Source organism: Notothenia coriiceps, unplaced genomic scaffold (genome assembly GCF_000735185.1).
Source record: "Notothenia coriiceps isolate Sejong01 unplaced genomic scaffold, NC01 NC01_scaffold00016821, whole genome shotgun sequence".
NCBI classification, from domain to species: domain Eukaryota; kingdom Metazoa; phylum Chordata; class Actinopteri; order Perciformes; family Nototheniidae; genus Notothenia; species Notothenia coriiceps.
This window is the reverse complement of record NW_011349522.1, coordinates 2,293-26,356: the sequence shown is the minus strand read 5'-3', so window position 1 is coordinate 26,356 and position 24,064 is coordinate 2,293. Positions and strand designations below refer to the sequence as shown.

General features: G+C 39.9%; 1 protein-coding gene across 6 annotated transcripts; it reads left to right on the top strand.

The window, feature by feature from the left end:
• The first annotated feature begins 18 nt into the window (after positions 1-18).
• Positions 19-20,845, top strand: cobll1b (cordon-bleu WH2 repeat protein-like 1b). Of its 6 annotated transcripts, XM_010776208.1 has the most exons (14): positions 166-454; positions 684-764; positions 12,665-12,853; positions 13,679-13,883; positions 13,968-14,193; positions 14,332-14,376; positions 14,459-14,547; positions 14,724-14,960; positions 15,073-15,202; positions 17,319-17,541; positions 17,637-17,725; positions 17,888-19,296; positions 20,144-20,293; positions 20,374-20,845. In XM_010776208.1, the coding sequence occupies exons 1-13, from the start codon at positions 414-416 to the stop codon at positions 20,255-20,257; spliced, it is 3,078 nt and encodes a 1,025-aa protein (XP_010774510.1). In that variant the 5' UTR covers positions 166-413; the 3' UTR covers positions 20,258-20,293; positions 20,374-20,845. The 6 variants fall into 6 exon arrangements, with proteins under 6 accessions (XP_010774511.1, XP_010774510.1, XP_010774514.1 ...); XM_010776209.1 differs by lacking the exon at positions 14,332-14,376 and having other exon boundaries at positions 19-454; XM_010776212.1 differs by lacking the exons at positions 166-454; positions 684-764 and adding an exon at positions 3,753-3,821.
• Positions 20,846-24,064: the final 3,219 nt, after the last annotated feature.

The following is a 24,064-nucleotide window of genomic DNA, read 5'->3' as shown; positions in this document are numbered from 1 at the left end:
TTAACGTCAAAATAAATACTTGTGTTGTTTTGGAAGTCACGGTTGTGTTGGGCTGTAGTAACAGTGTGCGCAATTGCCAATATGTCAACTTGGACACGATGCTGTTATGCCAAACATCTGAATCCTGGAGGGAAGGTAAACTGGATCTGAGAGACGCCCCACTTTAGCAGCTCAATATTGCAATGCAGTCTTTTGGATGTGCTGGGGAAAGTTGGCAGAGTGGTCTACGGTGGGAAAATGATTTAAACATGCCAGACTTTGTAATTTAAAAGGAGGAGGAAGCACATTTTACTACTGGAATGGTTTGCCTAAAAGGCGCAGAACACGGAACTTCAGAGCCGAATAATGGATCATTTACCCCAGCAAAATCTGTTTGGAGCAGTCTATAACTAACTTTACCTTTTTGAAGACTGATGGAAGTTGACTACTGCCTCCAAAGCCAAGTACATTCATGGTAAGACATTATTATTGGGTTTCATATGTTGAATCGTTCGCACTCTTTCCAGTAGAAATTAATAAAAACAGTTCATATGACTGAAAAACTGGTGACCTCATGTGGGATTCGCCCATATTTTGGTATTTGCCAGTTCGCATCACTTGAAAGCAGAAGGTTAGACCAGCCTTTTTAACATCTATTATGTAAGGCTTTACTAAAATGGTGCTTTTTGTTTGTGTTTGACTAGTCCGAGGGATTTCGTTAAACCGATGAGTTTAGTCATGGGTGATCATGGATCTCAGTCCCATCCACGGAGCTCTGGTCTGAGGTAAGTTGAAATGTCATTTACCAGCTGTCATCTTTGTTTATTTCCTTCATAAGATTTAAGAGGATCACAAGTGTCCAGTCCACCTTTTTACTTGACATTTCTGAAATTATATTCAGCATTCATCTTTAACTAAGAAAACCCTGAATGAAACTAACATTATTATTTGGAATATATAATCATCGAAAAGATAAACTATGAAAAATAGAAACACAGCCCTTGCTTTTATCATTATGCACAAATATAATACCATCAAAATCAAGTTCTTCCTCCCATGACACCCTGTGCTGCTTACCACAATAATAGATAGCAGGCAACCAGCTGTTTAAAATAGGAGTCTGTTTAAAGTATGCATGTGTTTTCACCTTAATAATGCAAATTCTAAATAACATTCCTTTAATGCAGTACGTCTTGGGGAAGTCACAGTTTTTTCAGACGTTTCAACCTTTGAACTCTCCTCATTTCCTGCTCTCAGGGTTTTACTGAGAAATTGCCTTGACCATATGTAGAGGTCATGGGAAGTATTTAGCAGACAAAACATTGTGCCTCTGTCTCTGTGATGAGCCTGATGATTGCTCTTGTGGAAATCATGCGTTCCTTGGGCTTGAAACTGATATTCTATAAAATACCGATATGTCATGTACAATTGTCAGGGGAAATCACGGTAAAAGGGCGCTGTGCGTTATGACATGATGGAAATCAGTTTTGGTTCAGGGAGATGATGTCAGCTGCTTAAATGGAATCATTAAAAAAAGGGGGAGTGAGTTTCCAGAGCTCTTTCACAGTCACCACTCACTCCTTTGGCTGAGTTTTTGAGATTTAAATTAGAGGTGGGATGGAGAATTTGACATATTATATTTCTAATCCAGTATTCCCTGCTATGCAAAGTTTCCAGTCCCTGCCTTGCTGTCGTTTCCAGTTTGTAAAAATAGCATTGAGACAATCATATGCAGTTTACAAAAAAAAAAAAAACCTTTCATGGTGTGACCTATAATCATATTTCATACTGTAAGCATTGTGTAATTTGGGAGCACAGCCACACTCCCTGGCAGCAGAGAGCAGCAGACAACGTAAATCTCTCTGTGATTTGAATGTGATTTGGAAAAGTAAACCGCACTCTGCTATAAGGTGGGGTGTGGGAGGGGGACGCACATGTTCTCTGTCTTATTTGAAGCTTCTAGTATTTGGAGCTAATAAACTTGCTGCCTCACACTTTTTTACAAATGCGGTCATTTGTGACAATTCCATGTGACCCCCCCCAAATCTACACTGCATTTTTGAAATCCAAAATAGAATCTGCCAGAATCATTGTCATGGCTGTTCTCCATTCAAAATGACGCCACTGTACAACATACATTTGTATTTAACATTAGTTGGCATTAACAACACCAGAGAGCTTTCTTTCTTGACTATGATCATTGTAAAAGTATTTAATTCAATTCAAAAATCAAACTAACATAAAACTTTCAAGTTCAATTCAACTTTAACCGGTGCATTTTCATATGAATTAATTCAAACTAACTGGATGCTGCTTGGAGCTGGCCCTGCTAATTGGACACACCTTAAACCATGATCTCACATGGCTGGCTTTCCTTGGGGCAGAATGTGGAATTAGTTAAGGTATCGTGAATCCCCACAGCTGTTTCTCGATATGCAGACAGCCCAAGGGCACAGCTGCTCACATGAGTCTACAGCTGAAAATGATGGCTGGCGGAACGTAGACACTCTAAGCAAGTGGGCATGGAGAGTTGAAACATAGTGACCACTTTTGCTGTGTCTTAAAGCTTCACAACAACATGTGTGATCAACTTTAAGGCTTCCAGTCTGTCTATAAAAAAGACAAGACACACGAAGCTCAAGGTCTCCGAGAACACTGACGCATAACACAGTGTTTTCCACTGAAAACAATCCCCAAGAGACAACAAGGCTTTCTTCGTTCAGGGAAATGTATAATTTGGTCTACAGCGTGCTGCCCTCAGAGAGCCCACTCAGATCTTCTATACTCGAAAGGCAAGATAAAGGATGTCATTCAAAGATATCCCCCCACTAGATGTAATAAAGCAAGAGGAAAATCAGCATTATTTCCCTGCAAGCTTGTCCTGGCAATGAGCTAGTGTGCCTTTTTGTTTTATCTCTTGGATGCTTTCTGCCTCACAGGACTAAAACAGACAGAATGGCAAACGTTCAGGGGACAGGGAATAATGGGCTGCCTTTGTGACCACTCTGAAGCCAACTCATTGACCATAAACACAAGTGAAGCCTTCTCACTGGACAGTTATGACCATTATGAAACACAGTTTTTTGGTTATTATAGCTTATTTTGCTTTTCATCTCTAAAGTAGACATCATTATGTACTTATATAATATTGACGTTGTGCACAGTAGTCCGTTTGAAGAGATTTGCTGCCTGACCTGGAGTCTTGGGCCCTCTTTGTTTCTGTTATACGCTCTTCCAGGGAATAACAGTCGGATGCCTCCCACTCTCGGCCTGTGTAACATTCAGAATGACCTAGCATGAAGCAGTCCTTTGTGAGCTCTCAATAGGAACTTTTACTTATCTCCAATAACATTTAAACGTTGTATTTGACAAAGGAACAAATAGATTTGTTTTGCATGACCTTCATTATCAGTGTTTGTCTTGTGTACATGAGATATTAATCACGAAGGCCTGGCCAGTCATGAATGGTGTTGCTTGAGTTTACTACAGGTGTGTTTAACAAACTGTCTAGAACTTATCAAATAAATGAGAAATCATAAATCCAAGCTTAAACCTATATACAGGTATAAAATGCTAATATAAAAATTGCACACCTTGAAGTGGTTCTCAAGATGGCAATATAACTGTGCATATTTGTATACTGTTGTATCCACCCAGATATTTGTGGGTAGGGGTATGATAGCAGTTTCTGTGGTGCATTTTGCATACGATCAGATTGGCAATGGACCGACATCCTGAACCTCATCATTTCCTGACATACACTGCAGCAAGCTAATGGAACACGGCATGACACAGGCAAACATCATCCAGCTGTTACAGTGAGGATATTCAGACTAACATCAGTAAGTAAGCAGCAGAGCTACTTTCTATTAACAATCCAGTCACTTTGTTTCTATTACAGCTGTTTTTCATTATGCCTCTCAGGGGCTGCTTTTTGTTGAAGTTGCAATTGAATCTCAGATAAAGATCATGCTATATACAGGGAACATTAGGACATTTTTTAACAAGTTAATATTGGCCGCTCAGTTATTCTCTTGGTGAAAGTTGGAGGAAATATGCAAAAGTGACTCTTCTGACCATGACATTGAAACGCGACGTTGTGTCGTGCTTGCTTTGAGATTGCATGCGAGATAGGGTGTAACCCTACTAACATTAAAATGAAATGAAGTTGAGGTTATGTGCAGCACTGAACCTTCTGTTTACACTATTAGCATTGCAATAGGAAACTGAATGTTTTTTTGTGCAACATCACTGTATGCATACTGACATTATAAACCTCAGTTCATGTGATGAGCGAGAGAGGGAAAGCATGCTGCTGTGCCTTTTGAAAGATGCCCCACTGCAGACAACGCTGCATTGTTCCACATGAAAGGATGCAGTGTGATAGTTATAATCATGGCTCAAGGGGGAGCTCTCTCTCCCAGCAAGTTATGGTGTTATTTCCTACATTTTGATCTTAAACAACAACTCCCTTTTGGTAAAGTCAGCTAAAGTTGCTTATTTTCTTTGCAGAAACATAGGTTTTTTTTGGAGGGAAAGTATTTGATCTGCTCTGAGATAAGGTGGGGGTAATGTACCGTAGCAGCCCCCAGTTCACTGAGCAGAATGACATCTGCTGTTTGGGATCATTGTATGAGGAACTGAGAGGTGATGTTTAATCTCAAATCTCATTACTTAAATGGCTGTCAGACCTTCTAGCTTACTCTAAAGTCTGCTGTAGTATTATTCACTGTACTACACGTAGTGCAAGAGTGAGCACCATGGGAGTCATAATACTAAGTGAAAATGAGGCGGATCATGACAGACGGAGATTACACGCTGTATAGAAAAGCTAATAATGTCACAAGGTGGGGCCTTAAATATTTGTCAGAATTATACATGAGGAGGACGCCCTTAGAGTTTGAGTGTTACCAGGCCTTTGCTGTGGGAACATTTTGTTTTTTGTTTTTCCAACAATAACAAACGATACACATACTGTAGGAAGTGGGAAGTTCTCATAGGGTCTATGTACTCTTTTTCTCCCTAATCTTCTTCCATCCTAGGAAGTAATGGCCTTTCCAGACCCTCTGTAAAAAGCTTGTGTTTACTGTGAGTGACCTCTCACCAAATTACCAGCTGTGGCTCTGGCTCTGTGTTCGCTTGTCTATTTCCTCAGGACCCCCCCCCACCCCCCTTTCCTCCTTCTATAAGCCATGAGACTCCTTAACTCCACCCCCCTCCTTAACTCCGGCCGGCTCCTACTCACTTACATCTCCCTTCACCTCCTTATCATCTGATGATGTTTCTGTGGGGGGGAGGGTGTTTGTAAATTTGGCCGCACATTCTTAGTTGAGCGTGTAAGGCTAGTGATAACGCACTGGCAACGAGCACTTATTTCACAATGGAAAGTCAAATGTATTACTTCCGTACCAGGGGTGTACGGACTTTGCTTGACTTGGTTTGGAAGCGTTTTCATTTTAATCTATTTTGAAGCGTTGATTATCTTAACAATGACAACATCAGAAAAGAACTTCCAAAGGCAGATCATTCTCTGGCTGGATGTGCTAAGTGCAAAGTGCTGACAGCCTCTTTTGACAGCTAACAATTGTACCCGAATGCTTTCACGACTATGTTGATGCAGTGTTGAATATTGTGTAATTCACCTCTTTTCATGTTTATGTTTTTACGTCAAAGCATGTTTTCTGAGTATTCAATAAAGGGTTTGACTCTGGGAGTTTAATGCCAGAGGAAACATTCAACACAATCCAAATGTTGGGCTCCTGAGGGTTTTACATAGAGCTACTGAATATAACTTGCTTCACGCCTTTGTGTGTCTTTAGCGCTCTACTAACAACTCTTCTAGCATAATTTACAGATGAGTCAGTTCTGAAAAAGTAAGGTGTGTTTTTGAATAGTTGCCAGTGTTTTTGTAATGAAAAGCAAACACTGGAAAAGTACATGATTTAAATTAAAGAGTGGGGAGGATTCCAAGTTCCTTTAGTAGTTCTGACCCCTCTTGGTGTCTGATCACATGTTCACCATCATGATTACAATTCATGATTAAAACACATCATGTCAGTTTATTTCCTCGATTCTTTATCTTAGCTTCTGTGCTAACAAAGTGAACGTATGCTGCAGTGAGTTTCAGTGTTTCAGTGCACTGGCCCCACCCACAGGTTCATGTCTGCACAGGGAGGCAAAGCTGCTTACCTTTCCGCTCATGAGCGCGGGGGGAGTGCCACTTACTCACTGTGAGCTTGAGCTTGCAGAGACGCAGCGAGAGGGTGGACAGGATTTAGGTAGAGGGGACAGACTTCTGATGTCACAGCTTGGGCGTGGCATTAAGGTGGGCCTTTTGATGTCATGCTAGTATAGTTTAGTCTGTCTGACTACTCCATGGGACATACACAGCGGGATGGAAATTATTTGAGCGGAGGTAACCTCAGGCAAGGAGGTAAGAGCGTGGAATGAAATGTTGGCACTCTGAGAGGAAAAGCAGGTCTGCAACACCTGCTCTCCCAATTTCTGGACCTTTCTCCTTGTAATGCCTGTGGTGCTGTCAGCAGTGCTCTCCCTGACTCTCCCTCTCTAAAGGTGTTGGATAGGGCCTGGACATATTTTTGTGTTCTAAATATTTGTATTCAGAGGTTAGCAGTCTATCTGTTTTGACTTGAAGTGGAGGGTGTGTTGGGCATGTTTGAGCCTGTGCATCTGACTTTACTGCTATAGTTTGTGTTCTGGTCATGTGTTTTGGTCATTGGAGCATTCAATTGTTGCTTTTGTTTCTTAAAATAACTGGGGTGTTGTCTGAAAGTGTGAATGAGCAGTAGAAGGGTGTCTATAAAAATGTTGTTTGTTTCTTTGTACATGAACCCACCATCCCCTAAGGGGCCATCCTTCTACCCAGCAGCTGCAAACATACCACAGTAGGCCTTTTCGCTAATCCTCCACCTTCTTAGAACCTCAAAGGAAAGTACAACTTTAGCCAATGGTTGGGTTCAGTTTCATCTCCGATCCTCTTCCACCTGCTCATTGCTGTATTTGATCCCGGATTCGCCTGAAGGGTTTTTAATTGATTTGGTTGGAAAAAATGCCATGGAAATGACTGACATTTTTCTTGGAAAAGTCATGCCGGCAGGAACAAAGTATTATGGAATGTGGGGAATTTGGATATTCCTTTGTTCAGCTGTTGACTGCTGCTGATATTAAGATTGTTTTTTCATTTTTCTATTACTCTGTTACTCTATTACTCTAGGGCAGATCTGTATTTTCACTATTCTTCAAACTTCCTCTTCTGTGCCTCTCTCATTCCATCTTTTTTACACATAAGCACAAAAGTATTTCAAGTATTTTTACACGAGGAGCAGCATCTGGATATTGTACTAGTCTATCGTTTTCTTTTATCACCCGGAGGATTGTCAGTAATAATTTTGCTTGAACATAATCAAGCAGATTCTACATCTTTTCCCCCACTGTGTCAAGTTATCTTGCACATCTGTCTAAAGCATTTAACACATTCACACAAGAAATGAATTAAAGGCTGCTGTTAAACCAAGCCGGTTAATCCAACACCAAATCATCGCATGCAATAACTATTTTTCATGGTATTGGTTTCAGAGTCCATTTGTTTTTGCACTACTGAACCTGATAAGATCCATGTATAATCAAACAAAAACAAATGGCACAATGACAGGCCTGTTATTTCCTGGTAGTTGGTGATCACCTCTCTAAAGCATGTCCTCTGGTTTTGAATGGGCTTGTTTGTGAGTGTCAGACCTCCCAGGGAAGTCCTGTGAATGAGGCATCGGCGCAGTCAAGCTTCAACACGTCTCCCTTTATTCAGCAACACATCCTGGGCTTCTGAAAAAACACAGGCCTGGATGGCACAAACAAACCGGCCTGTGTGTCCGTGTCTGTCACCTGCTTGAGGTATCTTGACAAAATCATTGATGACACAGCTGTATAAACTGGACTGACCTTGACCCTGAACCTGAGGCATGGCTAGTTTGCATTTCTTCCATACTAATACCATTACTTATTGAAATATCACATGTTTTTTTCTTTGGAAGAGCACATGAGTCAGGACAGCTGTATCATTTCAATCAACCAGGCTCAGTTTTACAGCATTTGTGAAATGTGTGGAAAAATAAAAGTTTAGTAACAGTGTTTCTAAATGATTATAATCCCATTGCCAAATAAACAGCCTGTGCCATGAAATCAGGACTTTGTACCCAGTAGAGGCCACATTGTGAATGCCTGTTTTAGCCAGTCGCTCTGTTGAAATATTAGCAGGGATTTCAGTCATATTCAGTGTTTCCACACACCTACCATGTGTAATCTGTAAGTGAATATTAATCAAACACTCCTTCGCTAAGTTAGGTTTGAGAACGGTCGCACTTCAAAACATCCACTGCTGATCCCTAATGTTGCCAATGGTACAATCACAGGGTTAGAGTAACATGCCATACTGCTTATGCCACCCAAAAAGTTTATTCCATTGGCGAAAATTAATAATGGCAGCAAATGTCATGGCAACTTGGCGTGAGTGAGTTTCCTAGTATTAAACAAGGTTGATCTAGCTTAAAGCAGCATTCAGATTAATCATAAAACAAAGATCGTTGACAACACAGCATACTAAGAACACCAGAAACATATAGATAGTAGCCTACTGTATATTTGCTCCAGGTTGTGCAAGTGGAGTCTCATTCTGTACAAGCACTTACATATAATTGTCAGTTTGGAAACGTAGACAATGACCGATGTTCATGTCAATTTTTTCAAAAACATATTTATTAACATACACACACAAAAAAATTGAATCAATCATACTGTGTGACTCCAATGAGAAAGATATTTTTTGGAATCATGATCACATTGAACCCGTTTTAATTAAGACACTTTTTTGAATTTTTGTAATTCAGTATAACTGCAATACTTTGAACACATAATGATTGAAATGGAAAAGAGACACTTGGATTCAACAGATTGTAATACAAGCAAAGTGGCCGCCTGTAGACATCACTGTAGGAGTAATTATTGTTGTGTTCTTCAGGTAATCCAGAGGTGTGTTTACCAGAAGGGGACTTGGGAAATCCCTTTGTTGCACATGTGAGCTATTATTTTCTCAGACAAGAGATATACAGTCGCTACATGTGGCTGTGTAGTTACTGCACAATGATTTGAAGGAAATGACAGCAGCCAGATAGAGGGCGTTTACTCTTCATTTCAGTCATCTGGATCTGTCAAATTGGAAAAACAACATTTTCAGTTATCAAAAAGATGCATTGAAACACAGACAGCACTGAACATGGATTTATCACAACCTTACCTTATACTGTTATGACTAATGTGCCTGCTTACAGTTGCAATTACAAATGTTAATTCCCTTATGCACTTTGAACTTCTGTTGGTCTCCAGAAGCTCTTTAGACAAATGCCTTACATTTGCTCATTAGATGTTTGTCTGTCTGCACCAGCTGGTTGTGAACTTTGTCTGCTGTCTGATCTGGAGTGGATTTATTTTGCCTTGTTTGCTAAAACAGGCAGCCGTTGGAAACCAATTTGATGAGAGGGGCAAGAACAAACTATATAAATGTGTTGGTTTTACAAATAGAACAATGACACTAAACCCTGATTTTATAAGTAGGTGATAGTCTTGCTCTCTCTACCAAAGTATTTCCCAATTAACCATTTGAAGAATGGAGATTTAACTATATTTCAAATCTTATACAATGCAGAACCTAAAACAGGACACCTCAGACAAAGATGTTGTTGGCAGTTTAACCTCTGTTGTAAGTTACTGCAATAGGGACTTGCTAAATATTGAACCACAAGTAACCATGGCAACAATAATACTTAAATTGCAAACCTATGATGTGAGACTAAATTTTCAAGGCTAGCAAACTTGCTTATCAAGGACTCTCCTGACAGATTTCACAATGGTTGTGCATACAAATAAATAACATGCACTTGCAAAAGATTGTTAGTTCACTTTTATATATATATTTTGGCCTCAAACTGTAACATACATGACGTGATGCTTCCTGCTAAAGAAGTTTCCAGGAAACAACATGAACATCTCCTAAGTCTTTCTAACAAGCTATATGGGTACAACCCTTTTCATTACATTGCTAGTTTGAAACGATCTAAGACCTAATCAAATATTAAGGAGGGATTTGAAAACAAACCAATGGGTAACATATCAGATCTTGGAATACAGTAGCTGGCATGACCAAATCCAGGGCTCCCCTGGAGAGAGGTCTGCAGTTGGACCGTTAACAAAGTTGTTAATTTCAAAAACACCAGAGCAGAGTCAACAAAATTAGCATTCAGGATTTTATTTGGGATTGTTCATTATTGACTGTGCTAGATTTTGTGATTTTATCATCCTGGCTGAACTGTTTGCTTAAAGATGAACAGATAAACAGTCCGTCTGTGGTGTGTCCTGTGTTTTTTGTTTTTGTGCTGCTTCAGGTCCTAATTTTCTCAAATTATTGTACTGCCTGTGTGTTTGTCTGACCTTTAGTGTATCAGTACACATTCCTCAGACACATCATTGGATTTCAAAGCCTGACATGTAGTTGGTTCAACAAAGGCAGACACCAAAGCGTGACAAAAATAATTCCGACATTGTGGCTGTGTCTGAAATCATTAAACTTGTTCAACATTCACAAGAAAGCCATGTGATGTATTGTCAGTTGTTAGAAAACAACACTGGTTATATCAGAACATTAATGGTGGATGTTAGTGATAGTGAATAGTTCATTATTTTTTACATTGCTATGTGGCACATTGTGGCATATTTAGCTATTTCAAACACATCTTCAGGTCTTAGCTGGCAGTAGCAATAGCATGCTAACACATTAGCTGGTTTTGTTGATGCAGCCGACTTGCACACACTTGGTTTGTGTTAACTTTTCCTTTTTAAACGTGTAGTCTGTATTGTAATCCTCACTTAATAGATGTAACCACTGATGATATGAATGATAAAATGTGTGGGCCTATGTGTTTTCATTTACATGTATGTCATGGTCTTAGTATTTAAGGACAGCAGCCCCCATAGCAAGACTAATAATCCTTTGCTAGACGTGCCTCAGTGGAGCCTGTGACCTTGCATTGCTCGGATTCCTCTGTTTGAATAAGCAGTGCCCCCACCAGAGACTTTGCAGGCTATAACTCAAGGCATTGGGTCTGCAAATGCCTGTTTTATCTATGTGCTGACTGAATGATGTGACACTTGAATGTCTCTGAGGTTATTGATTCCTTGGCCCTCTGAACAACTTGATAACATTGCAGTACCACAGTGTGACCTTTGTGTGACTTTATGTGATTGTGTGTTTATCATACCATCTATAGCTTTTAATTTTAAGCGAATAATAACGCCAAATATCATGTGTTAAAACCATGGACTGAATATAATGAATGGACATTTGTTTGTCATGTTGGCCATTGTCTTCTTTGTTTTAGGGGAAAAAGTGGTACGCAAGGTTGAAGAGTAGTACAATCTAATGCTTCGAATTACATTTTAGGAAAAACATTTTTAAGAATGACCTTTCTGAACTAAAAACACAAGTGTGAAGGTGTTCACGGACAACACCCAAACCGGAATAACAGAGACCTGTCAATCCCAAGGTAGCCCCACCCTAAAGCATACTCTTCTTTGTTATGTATTTTACCTTATATGGAAGCATACAGTACAAAATTACCATTATGCTGTAATGAGACTATAAAGTTATAAGGAACTATTTTTTCATAGGTAACAAATGAGAAGACACTTCCGCATTGGCTTCCCTTATGTAGCCATGGATGTTCCTGCGTGTTTAAAAACCATGTTATAATGACCCGGTTTAAGTCACACACATTTTTTTGTTTACAGACAGCAGGTTTTCATTGTTCACAACCTCTAGGGGAGCATTAGAAGAATGGTGTTATTATCTCAAATACGTCATAGAATTACTATGTATGACTCTCCAACAGATGGCCAGCTGACAACAAATCTTGTGATGAATGAAAATAGTTGTACGGTATATGAAATATATTGGCCTGTGCCCTACTGGGTCACATGACTGCCCTCACCTACACTGTATTGATGTATTTTCCATAATGTTAAACAAAGACAAACACTAAAAAATGCCCTGCAAAACAGAAATGTTTTTGTCAGAGTCACAATTTAAAAAAAGAATACTAGCAAACCAAGTGATGTTCACTAGTGCATTGGGTGTTGCCCCTTTTCACAAAACACCAGACACTATACTTTAAATGTTATTAAACCACAACATTCACTATAAAACACATTTTTTAAAGTTACAGAAACTGTGGTCTCCATCTTGCGTCTTATTATCTCTCACATGTCTGTCAGTTCACAGCTATTTCTTCAGGCTCAATGAGTAAATCTGTCCACTTGGTTTTCTTGTGACTTGTTTGCAAAGTGGACTTGAGCTCTTTTATGTAATAGCCTCACTGCTTTTTAAAAGCTGAGGAAGAAAGGATTCCTTTCATGCTGTCTGCTGCACTTTGTTTTTCAATCAGATTATTGTGTGGAATAGCAGAAACAGTTTTAATGACTTAAGAAATTCACACATGCATGTAAGTGGAGAACCATTCCCAGTTATCTCTAAAGTAATAACATGTTTGTCCTGTGTTAAAGCAAAGCAGACTTTTCACAAATGCTAAAGCTACTCTGAAAATAATTTATCTTTTAACTACAGGGTGTCGACCAAGAGCAGAGCACCATCCCCCCCAGGACTAAAGAAGCTGGATTCCCCAGGTTATTCCCAGTGGTACCCAGGAAACCTTCATTTAGCCATGGACCAGAAGGAGAACCTCATTGATAAAGACCTCTCTCTGGTCGTGGTTCTGCCTGACGGAGTGGAAGAAGTGACCACGGTGCATGGAAGGTACAGTTGGAGCACTGCAATCCAATTTAAGTTGGAGCATTGTGTTTTTGTTCATACTGATCATTGTAATTCTACATTATGATGTCACTTCAAGTCAAACAGTGCAGTTCCAGTCAGACTGAGTCAGATAGGTGGAGTAGCTGAGAGGTTTTAGTTCATATTTGTTCTAGGAAATTTGTACTTGCGTTATTTTCTTCTCTCAACAAATGATACGAGCAAGAATTAAAGAGCGTTTGCATCTCAAACTCAGAAGATTATCTCATGATTGCATGCTATGGCGCAATAAGGACACAGATAATACTCTTGAAATCATCAGCTAGCTCTGCAACACCTACATATTTATATGTATCAACATACCTCTATGTCAATCTGTCCTTCAATTACGCTACTCACTCACACAGCTCATACTTTCCATTAACAGAGTTTACTTTAGATATCATTATTTCTTTCTTTCTCTAAACCCTAAAGTGCCTACACAGCAGAGTTAACACTTTATTTGGAGGATAATGGCATTGTACTGATAAAATGTATTATCAGCGTTACAAAAGCCCCATGCTACTTTCTTGCTACTGTAATTTACTGTAAGTTAGTTTTTATTGTTTCCACACGTTCCAACATCTTTTTAAATTCAAAATGTTTACTCTATAATTATTGGAATATTATTGTTTGGAAAAAAAGGAAATTCATTTATTACAACTGTCAAATAAACATATTTTTCCTTTTTTGTTTTAAAATTCATCATAATGTTGTATTTTGCATTGTCTTCCCCTTTCATGCTATACAAATGATTTGTTTTTGTTTTGTTGTGTCCTTCATGTCTTTCAGCAAACCTATAATGGACCTGTTAGTGACGCTTTGTGCAAAGTACCACCTGAACCCATCAAGCCACACCTTAGAACTGGTCACCGCCAAGAAGAACAACACCAAACTCAAGCCACATGCTCTCGTAGGAACTTTGGATGCAGAGAAGATCATACTTAAGCCTAAAGGGGTGGATAAAAACAAGAAGACCGGTCCTCAGATGCCTGAGGTACGCTCAACGCATGACACAATGCATGATTTTCATGTTGAGTACGTTTTGATCAAATAAGGTGGTATGTTTTGTATTCTTTAGGCAACTGTTCGGATGGTGATAAACTACAAAAAGACCCAGAAGACTATACTGCGAGTCAGTCCTCGAGTTCCCCTGTCTGAACACTTACCAGCAATCTGTGAGAAATGTGAATTTGACATGGGAACTACAGTTCTGTTGAGAGATGGCCAATCACTGGCCCCTTTGGACTTGTCCAACTCTCTTAATGATTATGCAATAAGGGAGGTTTATGCAAGAGACATGAGTGGTAAGTACTGATTTAAAAAATCACTTCTTGCTTCATATGGAACGATATTTTATCATACTACTCATTCACTTCAACTCACTTTTTGCATGTTATTGTTGTTTATATCGCTTATAAATCGTATGCTTGTTGGCCCTGCAGGACAACCTGTTTCTCCTGTGTGTCCAGCCTCACCCGTGCATGCAGGTATTAGTTTGTAGACTGTATGACTGTTTTATCAGAGCAGTCATCATTCTGACCAATGTTATCTATCAACTGTTTTTTGCAGTCACGCCGGGCAAAGACAAAGATCAAAAAGAGAAAGAAAATAAAGGCCTCTTTAGCAAATTTAGAAAAAGCAAGAAAAAATCTGACCAGGTAATGCAGCTTCTTCTTTCATGTACTGATTATGCAAATATACAGATGTATCAGAGAGTACCTTGAAATGTTCAGAGGGAGGTTTGTTTACTTTGGCTCGCCATTGGTTGACGTGCACAATGTTGTTTTGGAACAGGCCTCTTATCATGTTCTGATTGGGTGTTTGTTCTTTAAAGGCAACGACAGCCAGTGCTCCAGCTTCTCCTGTGCTTGTGATCAAGCCTCGACCTCTCAGCATGGCCTTACCTAGCTCCAATTCGTCCTTGTATAGCTCCACTACGCTACCTACAGATGTGCCAAAGAAGAGACGTGCCCCCCAACCCCCACTTCTGGTGTCTCAGAGCTGCCCGTCCGATTTCAGCATTCGCCGGAGACTCAACTCTGAACCTATTTGCCAGGTGGACGGCGACCCGGTGAGTGAATATTTAGAAATGTCAGCATAGCCTTGAACAATTATGTGAATGACAGCCATTAGTTTTTTTTGGTGCATTGGTTATAATAATTGAATCTTGTTGTGTACCATAGATGTCTGGTTTAAGCCGTGGCTCCTCGGCAGAGTCGTCGCTTAAGAGAACCAAACGCAAAGCTCCTCCGCCCCCCAAGTCCCCTAGCGCCGCTGTCCAAGAAAAACTTCCTCTGGACGAAACTTTGCAAGGTTAGTCTTCGATTACATTTGTGTATATGTTTAATTGTTTAATCACTGAGTTGAATATTGCCTGTCCTTTTCATCAATGATTTTGTCATGTGTACTTTGGCTTCCAGGACAGGTATTTTAAAATGCTGTAGCCTGAGTCTAGTTTCTATATGACTATTGTGCCTCCTAGTGGTCATTATTAAACGGTGGCTTATTTAAAAAACGTTCTTCAGCCCTGTTGAAACATGGAACAAATACTCGAGGGTGGCAGGAGCATGGGAAATATCAATCTTAGTAGGTTTTAAACTAAAGATTCTGCTTCATTTGTTTGTTTTGGGCTTCATCTAAGAAATTAGGCTGCACTTGTTTTGCTTGCAAGTACTGTACTGCCTTTGTTGACTTTCATTGTATTAGCTCTTGAAATTCGTCTGCTTTCTAGAGTCTATATAGAAACCTATAAACTCAAGGAATACTTTTATAGTAATATCCCTCCTCTTTTTCTAAGTTATTATTTTACTTTAGAACTCCAGTTGAATATCCAGGTACCCTTGAAATATTGTTGTATACATCAAAACCATAAACAAATGTGTGTTGAGAAAACAGTCATTTTTTCTACATTCAAGATTATTGTAAGTTTTGAATTCTCTGGTATTTTCCTTTGTTGAGTATAATTAACTTGCTTTGAAATACTTTCCTGTGATTGTGTAGACACATCTTCCCGTCACTGTATTGTCCGCTGAGGGAAGCTCCACCCGTCCTGACCTGTATACAAAGCAATTTCAACCAAAAACAAAGAATATTTCCCGAAAACCAAAATAAACTGATGTCTGATCAACAAACAGGCAATTCATTTTGGCTTGCATAACAAAAACTACAGAACTAAATTCACTTCAATCATTGTATATACGGTTGTCCTGTATATTCCACACCCTTTAAGCATGGTTGTATTTCTTGCCTAGTGCTTGTTTGAACCACTGTATCTTCTGTATCTTTCTTTTTTTATTTACTCCTTTGTAACTGTGTTTCCCTTGACTGGTGCATATATCCCAGAACTCATTATAAGAAAGTGTAATCACTGACTTATGACTGTTATTGACACACACAATTGCTTACCTGTTGTTATTCTCATATTTAAAACTTTCAATTAGATTAGAAGCATTTATTGTCATTATACATGTAGAATGAAAAGAGAAAAGCTGCTCCTTTTTAAGGTGCTATCAAAACATTCAGAATAGACAAAAGACTAAAGTTCACAGAGAAACATCCCTTCCTCTGCTGTTTCCTAAGCAGCCCAGTGCCTCTCAGTAGATAAATAGATCAGAGGTTGAGAACAGTGTGAAGCTGCAGTTTTGTAAACTTGAAATTCCTTTTGCTTTCTGGTCTTCTGTGATGCACTTCCTTATAGCGCTAAGTTAAGAACTACACAAGGGAGACTGTGATGTAAAAGATAGTTTTTTGGAACTCATTTACCAAAACAACCTTTTTTTGGGAAGGGTTTTTAAAATTACGACGCATTTAAGAGACTATAAAATGTTTGCAAATTTTGTGAAAGATTTTCCTACCATTTCCAAGTCTCATCAACAGTTACAGCCAACACATGCGCTTGAAATAATAGATTTCATGTGATGTTAACTGCTCCACTGATCATCTTTGCAACATTTGACTTAAATAATAATAGCTTGGATATATATAGCGCCTTTCATGAGACCCAAGGTCGCTTTACAAAAAAGAACAGGGGCAAAACAAACATAACAAAAACAAAAAGGCAGTCAGACAACCAGTCACAGACAAAACAACAAATAGATTAGGGGCCAAAGGCCTTAGTAAACAGATGGGTCTTGAGGTCCCTTTTGAAGGCGTCAAGCGTGGGGATGTTGCAGATCTCCGCGGGGAGAGCGTTCCAGAGGGTGGGGGCTGCCACACCGAAGGCTCTATTCCCGAAGGTTCGCACATGCAGTTTGGTGCAGGGGGTGGTAAGCAGGCCAGAGTCTGAAGACCGCATTCCGGGATGTGGCATGTGGGCGAAGGATGTCTGATAGCTACTGGGGGGCATGGGCATGGAGGGACTTGTAGGTAAATAGCAGGTATAATAAATGTTAATAATTTTATATAACTACTTGATGTCTTTGTATCACAGGTGGGGTAGCTGCAAACACACTGGAGGAGATTATGGAGCAAGAGGAGACCACTGCCTCTGTAATGTCTGCAACTGCTAGTGATACCCAGGGAGAGGACAGCAGCCTCAGCATGTCTGCTGACGCTTCACTGCATTCCCCGTCCCCAGATACTGAGATACTGAGCACAATGTCCACGGAGGCAAATGGGGAAGATCAGTCTTGTGATCTATCCTCAGATGGCAAGTACGAACTCTAATATCACTTCTCCAACCTCGGCTTTGTTTTAGCATTAGCATCGGCAATACTTTTAATTCCTTCTCTTTGCTTTACTTTTACAGTCAACTGCAGAGTACAGTGAATGAGTCTGCCAGTGTGAGTGATGTGAGGACAACTGAAGGCACAGACCATTCTGAACTGGCAGATAATAGTGGGTTTGCCATTTTTTTATAGTGCTCTTTTTTTATATCTGTGCTGCAGATGTATTGCACCTACAGTACTTGTGTATTTCATGATTTTTGCCTTACTACACCAAAGTGAAGCAATTAAAGTCAACTCAACTGTCACATTACACATTTTCTGTTTTGTATAGATAATGGGCCATGTCCAGTTGAACATGTAAGCCAACAGGAGATCTGTGAAGCGTCTGCACCTCAAAGTGCCAAGATGGATTGTAGCACTTTACCCAGCAGCTTTCCTCTGCCTCCTGTGATGCAAGATGCAGAAGCACAGGCCTCTGTTGAGACAAACACTGAAACCCTCCGGGAGCAGGCTGACAGACCTGAGATCCCAGTGGCCACCAGCACATCGCGCCCCATTAAAGAGGATGCTCAAGCGCAAACAGATTTCACACCACTACCTGTGCCTCCACAACAACCCATGGATGAAATCCCTTCCTCAGCTAATTCAACTGCCTTTGAAACCGCCGGTAAAAAAGATATAGCCACTGGAACGGAGGAACTGGACGAGCCTGATCTCAAAGATTCTTTACCCCACACCTCAGAGACCTCATCGTGCCAAGGTTCAACCCCAAGTGCTCCCGCCGCAACAAGGGCAACATCTATTTATGCCACAAACTCTGAGCCAAAGCCCAAGCCTTCCAACGAGCTGACAAGAGATTACATCCCCAAGATGGGGATGACGACTTACACTATCGTGCCTCAGAAATCTCTGGACAAACTGAGATATTTTGAAGTTGCACTGACACTGGAGGCTCCTCCTGATGCTCCTGAAGAGAGACTCGATATTGGTGCTCTTCAGTTGGAAGAGATCACAGCGCCGGAGGATCAAACCGACTTAATGACTAGCACTACTACTACGACTACTACTACTGCTACAGAAGACACTGTTATTGGAAGTATACCTGATTCAATTCATTCCTCACCCCCAACAAGTTTACCTATAGCAGATGAAAACATCACATCCTCGGCTAATGTGGCATCTGAAGCAGGTTCACCAGCTGAGGTCAAGGAGATGAAAATTCCACCCGCAACTAAACCTAAGCCTGGTTCTTTCCGCTTGGCTCAGCACAAAAAAACACCTGGGTATTATGTCACCTCAGCAGCAGAAAAGAAACTTAATGCCAGTCCTGGAATCCAGAGGGAGGCTCAAGGAAGCGCAGAGAGAGCAAAGTTACCACCTCCTCCTCTTCCTCCTCCCTTGCAGTGTCAAGAGGAGACAACAGGAGGCGCTAATGTTGAGCTGAGCCCTAAAGGGGATGACAAGAATGTTGCCTTCATGCGAATGACTAGGCAAAGTAGTTTGCCATTTAAAGGACCAACTACAGGGTTAAGCTTGGAAAAATTAAGGAGCTTTGCCGCCGCTAGGCCTTATTCTCCTGCGACCCCATCCCGCTTCGCCCAGGCCGTGTCCTCTGCTGTAAAAAGGAGCCATTCCTTATCACATGGGCCTCAGTCTCCTCAGTCTCCTGTTTCACCGTCCTTATCCCCAATCCGAAATCGCTCATCATTCATAGAATCCGAAGGATTATCTGAGATTAAGGTGAGTTTTGATAGCATAAACTTACATTTTAAAAATCTAAATAAAGATGAAAGAAGCAAAGGACTACTTTCTAACCATGAGACCAGAACAGCTGCAGAGCATTTTACCTCATAAACTGATTATGCTCTGGTAGAAGGGCACTTTCCACTGCTCAGCAATGCACTTATTGATTTTACCTTGAAGGAGTTAGAAGTGAACCAGAGTGTTATCCTACAACTGCTTTAGTTAGTTTGAAACTACAAAAAATTGTGCTTCCTTTCAATGCCGTATCAGCCATTTACACTGATCAAAGGTATGTCATTGACTTTCATGGACATATTAAATCTATTCAAGGACTAAACAAGGGGCTCAATCCACTGATTCAGTTCATTTGAATTAATTTAGCAGAATATTCCATGCAGAAGAAATTGAATGATGAAGGCTTTATACTCCATAACCCATTGCTATCTGAGCTTTATGGGTGGCAGATGTGATTAGATTGTAATCCAATGAATGTTAGCACACTTCGATTTTCTGTGTCTATTATGCCTGTAATGTGTTGGACAGTAATGATAGAGACATAAAGACAAGATAGACAAATAGCCATTAGTAATTAATGATCGAGCAACATGCATTCCTGCTCTAATGAGGTACTCCTCCTTTCACTGGAGGCATCATGGTCATTTATGCTTGTTGTGCAGGACAATCATATTACTGCATTTACTTTTGTTGGACTGAATAAAGTTGTTTTATAGGCTTGTAAAAAAAAAACATGTAAAAATATAATGCAGTCTATGTTTCATCTTTACGTTGTCTGGAAGACCGCCTTAATGATGACATAAATTGTGTCCCTTTTTTAACATCACAGGATGGTGGAAAAGGAGACGTGGAAGGCGACAAAGACTCCCCTCTGCAGGTTGCAGAGGGTGAACCGACATCTTTTGGTGGGGTTGTTCAAATGGAAGGAGAGAGTAATCCATAGCAGTGCCTTCATTCTTTTGACAATACATCATCTACTGTAAGCAAATTCTAACAGTCATTGTAATATGATATTCAAATGTTTCCACAACACATGCCTGAACCATTCTTTTCTTCCAGGAGGAGCTTTCCTGAAACCTTTAATGGCCCAGAAGCGGTCCGAACTGTCTGCTTTACCTCTTTTAACAGTCTCCAGCAGTGTACATAAAATTATGTATTTTGATAATTAATAATTACTGTATCTGTTTTCTTTCTCTCACATGTCATTAAGTAATTTCCCTGGCGCTGGCCTGATATTGTAAAGCTTCTCTTTTATTTTGTGTGATGACTATCGCATTTAATGCATTACTGTTGTGAGTAAATAAGAACGTTAAATGAAAACAATTCTATAAATTATTAAAAACAAGTATTATCTAAATAATACTGGATGTGAGGACAGACGAGGTTTTTCCTATGGTACTTAAATGCTCCTTTATATTATACCACACATATATTTAAGTATTGCAGAGTTTTGATTAAACTATTTGCATTTAAATACACAGAGGTTGTTTGTGTCAAGCTGTGTTGTTATGAATAAAGCTTCTATCATTTTTGTTGCCTTCAGTGACTGCGTAAATGATGTGTTTTGTTTGTTTTTTGTTGCATATAAACTGTTGAACTCACCTCCCGTTGAATAGCCTACGGTCTGTTATCCACAACAGGTAAAACGTGCTCAGTGTGTGACGTCCTGCAGGGCACGTTACAGTAGAGCACCTGGGCTACACGTGTGATATTCATTCCCTACGGGAGCAGCGATATGAAGACCAGCTTTCAAGATTTAAACTGGAGAAAGAGGCTACAGGTAAGTTCAGCTGTAAAAAGAAAAGAGGAATATTTTTGTCGGTTCGAGCTGGCGTAGGAAGCAGCAGTAGCCTCACTGCTACGGATTCGCTGCTCACTGCATTGTTATGCTTTGTTGTTGAATTGCCTGCTCTTTATTCATAATATAAAGTCATTTACTATGGAGAATTCTCGCAATATTTTACGTTAAACTTACAGCCCAGAAGTCGTTAATGTTTTCGAAAATAGTTAGACATCGAGACGGAAGCTTCCTATGACTTTTTTCTAATGTTAGTAGCCTACTACAAACTTTACAGTTACACTTCACATCAAGGTCGTGCTTTCTCCCACACCTAAATAAAATATACCAGTTTGCAGTCCTCGAATAACACAGTTATCGACGCATTTAGGTTTCAAAACAAACAGTAATTGCTGACATCGTCCAACTGTTCTCTATTATTCCTACTAAATGCCATGACATAACATAGCCTACTGTATATCTCACCATACCACTGTCAACCAGTGTTGAATTCGACACCTTCACTGTTTATGCAGTTAACTGTTGAAAACGCATGCTAACGTAAGTGCATGAATAATGTTGTGTTGTGTGCTTAGTTTAAAAAGCTAAAAATGCGAGGAACGTTTACGCTTGACTTCCCACCTCGCATGTAAAGTGCAGACGATTAGAAGGAAAGAAGTAGATTCATATACAATGCATTAACTTCTTTTAATTACAAATGATTCATTTATTTCAGTTCCTAACATGTTCTAATTACTGTTTTAAAGTGTAAATAAAGGACACAACATTTTTATGATTGAAACTATTAATTAAAAAACAATCCTTTAACAGCCTATGCTGTGATACTCTGTGACAAGGGAACAATGTGACCTTAGACAGTCTTGGAAAACTAAATTATTTGATTTTCAAATTAGATGCCATGTCAACAAGGAGCCTGAATCAAACTACTGCTGTTCTCAAAACAGGAGGGAGAAACACTGTTTCTGTATCACAATGGCCTAGGCCTACCGTCTAAGTTCAAAATAAGTTCTCCTTATACATTTGCAGCAGATTAAAATAGCACAACCTTTTGGAAAACATTAGGTTGTCCTTTCTTCCCCACAACTTTCCATAAAACGCTTAGATGATACAATGAATTATAAGTGACACGTAGTAGCCATTAACAGCAACTCAGAAGACACAATAAAGTTGTAAGAAGAATCATTACAGCTGTCTCACATTATAAATGGGCTAGTAGGATTTTGTCTGTAAAGAAGCTGCTGCAGCACAAGTGTTAACCCAACCACCCTCTCCTTGTAGTTTCCAACAGCTGCTTTCACTCCATGGCATTCCACATAAGCCAACTGAAAGAGGTCACAAGCAGTAACCTTACATTAGATGGACAGAGAGCATCAAGCTGAACTGGACAGCTGTAGCTCAACTTGAACACATTATATTATTTAGCATTACCTATGTTGTCTATACTACTGCAATTATTTGAGACAACATGACAATTGCAGCAAGCCGTTCCATCTTCCTCCACTGTGAGGTTCATAAAGCCAAGGAGAGGGGAGCCACATGCCTGGTCAACCCCTCCTGCTATGACTCAGTCCTCCTTCTCTGCGGGTTGTGGACATCCCCAGGAGGAGACAAGGTTGTAACAAGATCCTCAAGTCTTCGGTGGACGGGCAGAGAGAGCATCAGTCACAGGGTGCTCAAGGCGAGCTGGCTGAGTGGGGATAGACTAGCACATTTCCTCTGCTTTCTCTTCAAAAGCTGGGAGACTGATAGGAAAAGTTAGGGGTTTTCTGAGATGCATGACCCACATAGTAAGTAATGTTAGCAATGGAGCATAAAGGAGATGTCCTTGTGGCGCAGTGCAGCTATTCAACATGCCAAAACATAGCCTATGGCAGGTGAGGTTGTAAACCTTGTAGCATTTAGTGAGATACACCTGTTGTGAGGGACACACCCAGCAGCCGCAGGTTGTTGGCCACTATTTCCAACTGGATAGTAAGGTGGAATATCCGGTTTTCACCCTCTCCTTGACTATGCTCTTCTTAGGAGCGGCCTGCTGGATGGCTTTAGCAAAGGTGAGGAGATGACTGCAAGACTAGAATAGAGTGCCAACCCATTAAACAAATTGATAATCCAAACTACATTTTAGAAGTGCTGTAGAAATACTGTCTATACTACAATCACCTTACAGACCTGGCAATTGGCAAGCCAGCAAACTAAGTGCAGACCCTTCTGGTGCTGTGGCCCTGAAAACTGAGCTGATGAGGTTGAATGGCAGCAGCCAGGGCCTAAGCTCCAACAGGATGGAGTGTTTAAAAAATATCCCATAAATTATATTAAAACTAAAATATATATATATATATATATATAAAAACTCACATTACAGACTGTGACCCATTGATTCATGATTTGATAATGGTTTTATTAATTTTATAATAACAGAAAACAATTGTTTAAACTTAAACCAACATTTATTATATGGTTAAATAAGATACAAAATATGACCATATCTAGGTGGTCCCCATACATACACACAGTATAGCAATGGACTGACACCTTTCACTTTTTTGTTTACTTTTTCACTGCCCTATACTTTGGCATGCATGCTTAAAAGCAAACATAAAGCATACAAAAAAACTGAATTTTGCAAGTAAATGATTGTGTTGACTTGACATTTAGTCATCATTATAAGAGAATGAATTAGTAGTTTGTCGTACAAAACAATATTGCAGAGAAAACATTCAATAAATCTCCCTGCTGGTTAGTTAGTCCTAAAATAAATGTCTTTCAGTTATTTAAAACTATGTAATTAAGTCTTAAAATAGATGTAGTGTTCATCCTACACCAGTGAAATTAGCATTTGTATTGACTGATACCAAAGGAATGTGTTCTATGTTATGGGTTATTTCTGTCCCTCATGCTCCTTGTGTCTGTCCACTGTTGGACCTCAGTAGAACCCCCCCCAATCTCCTGCTG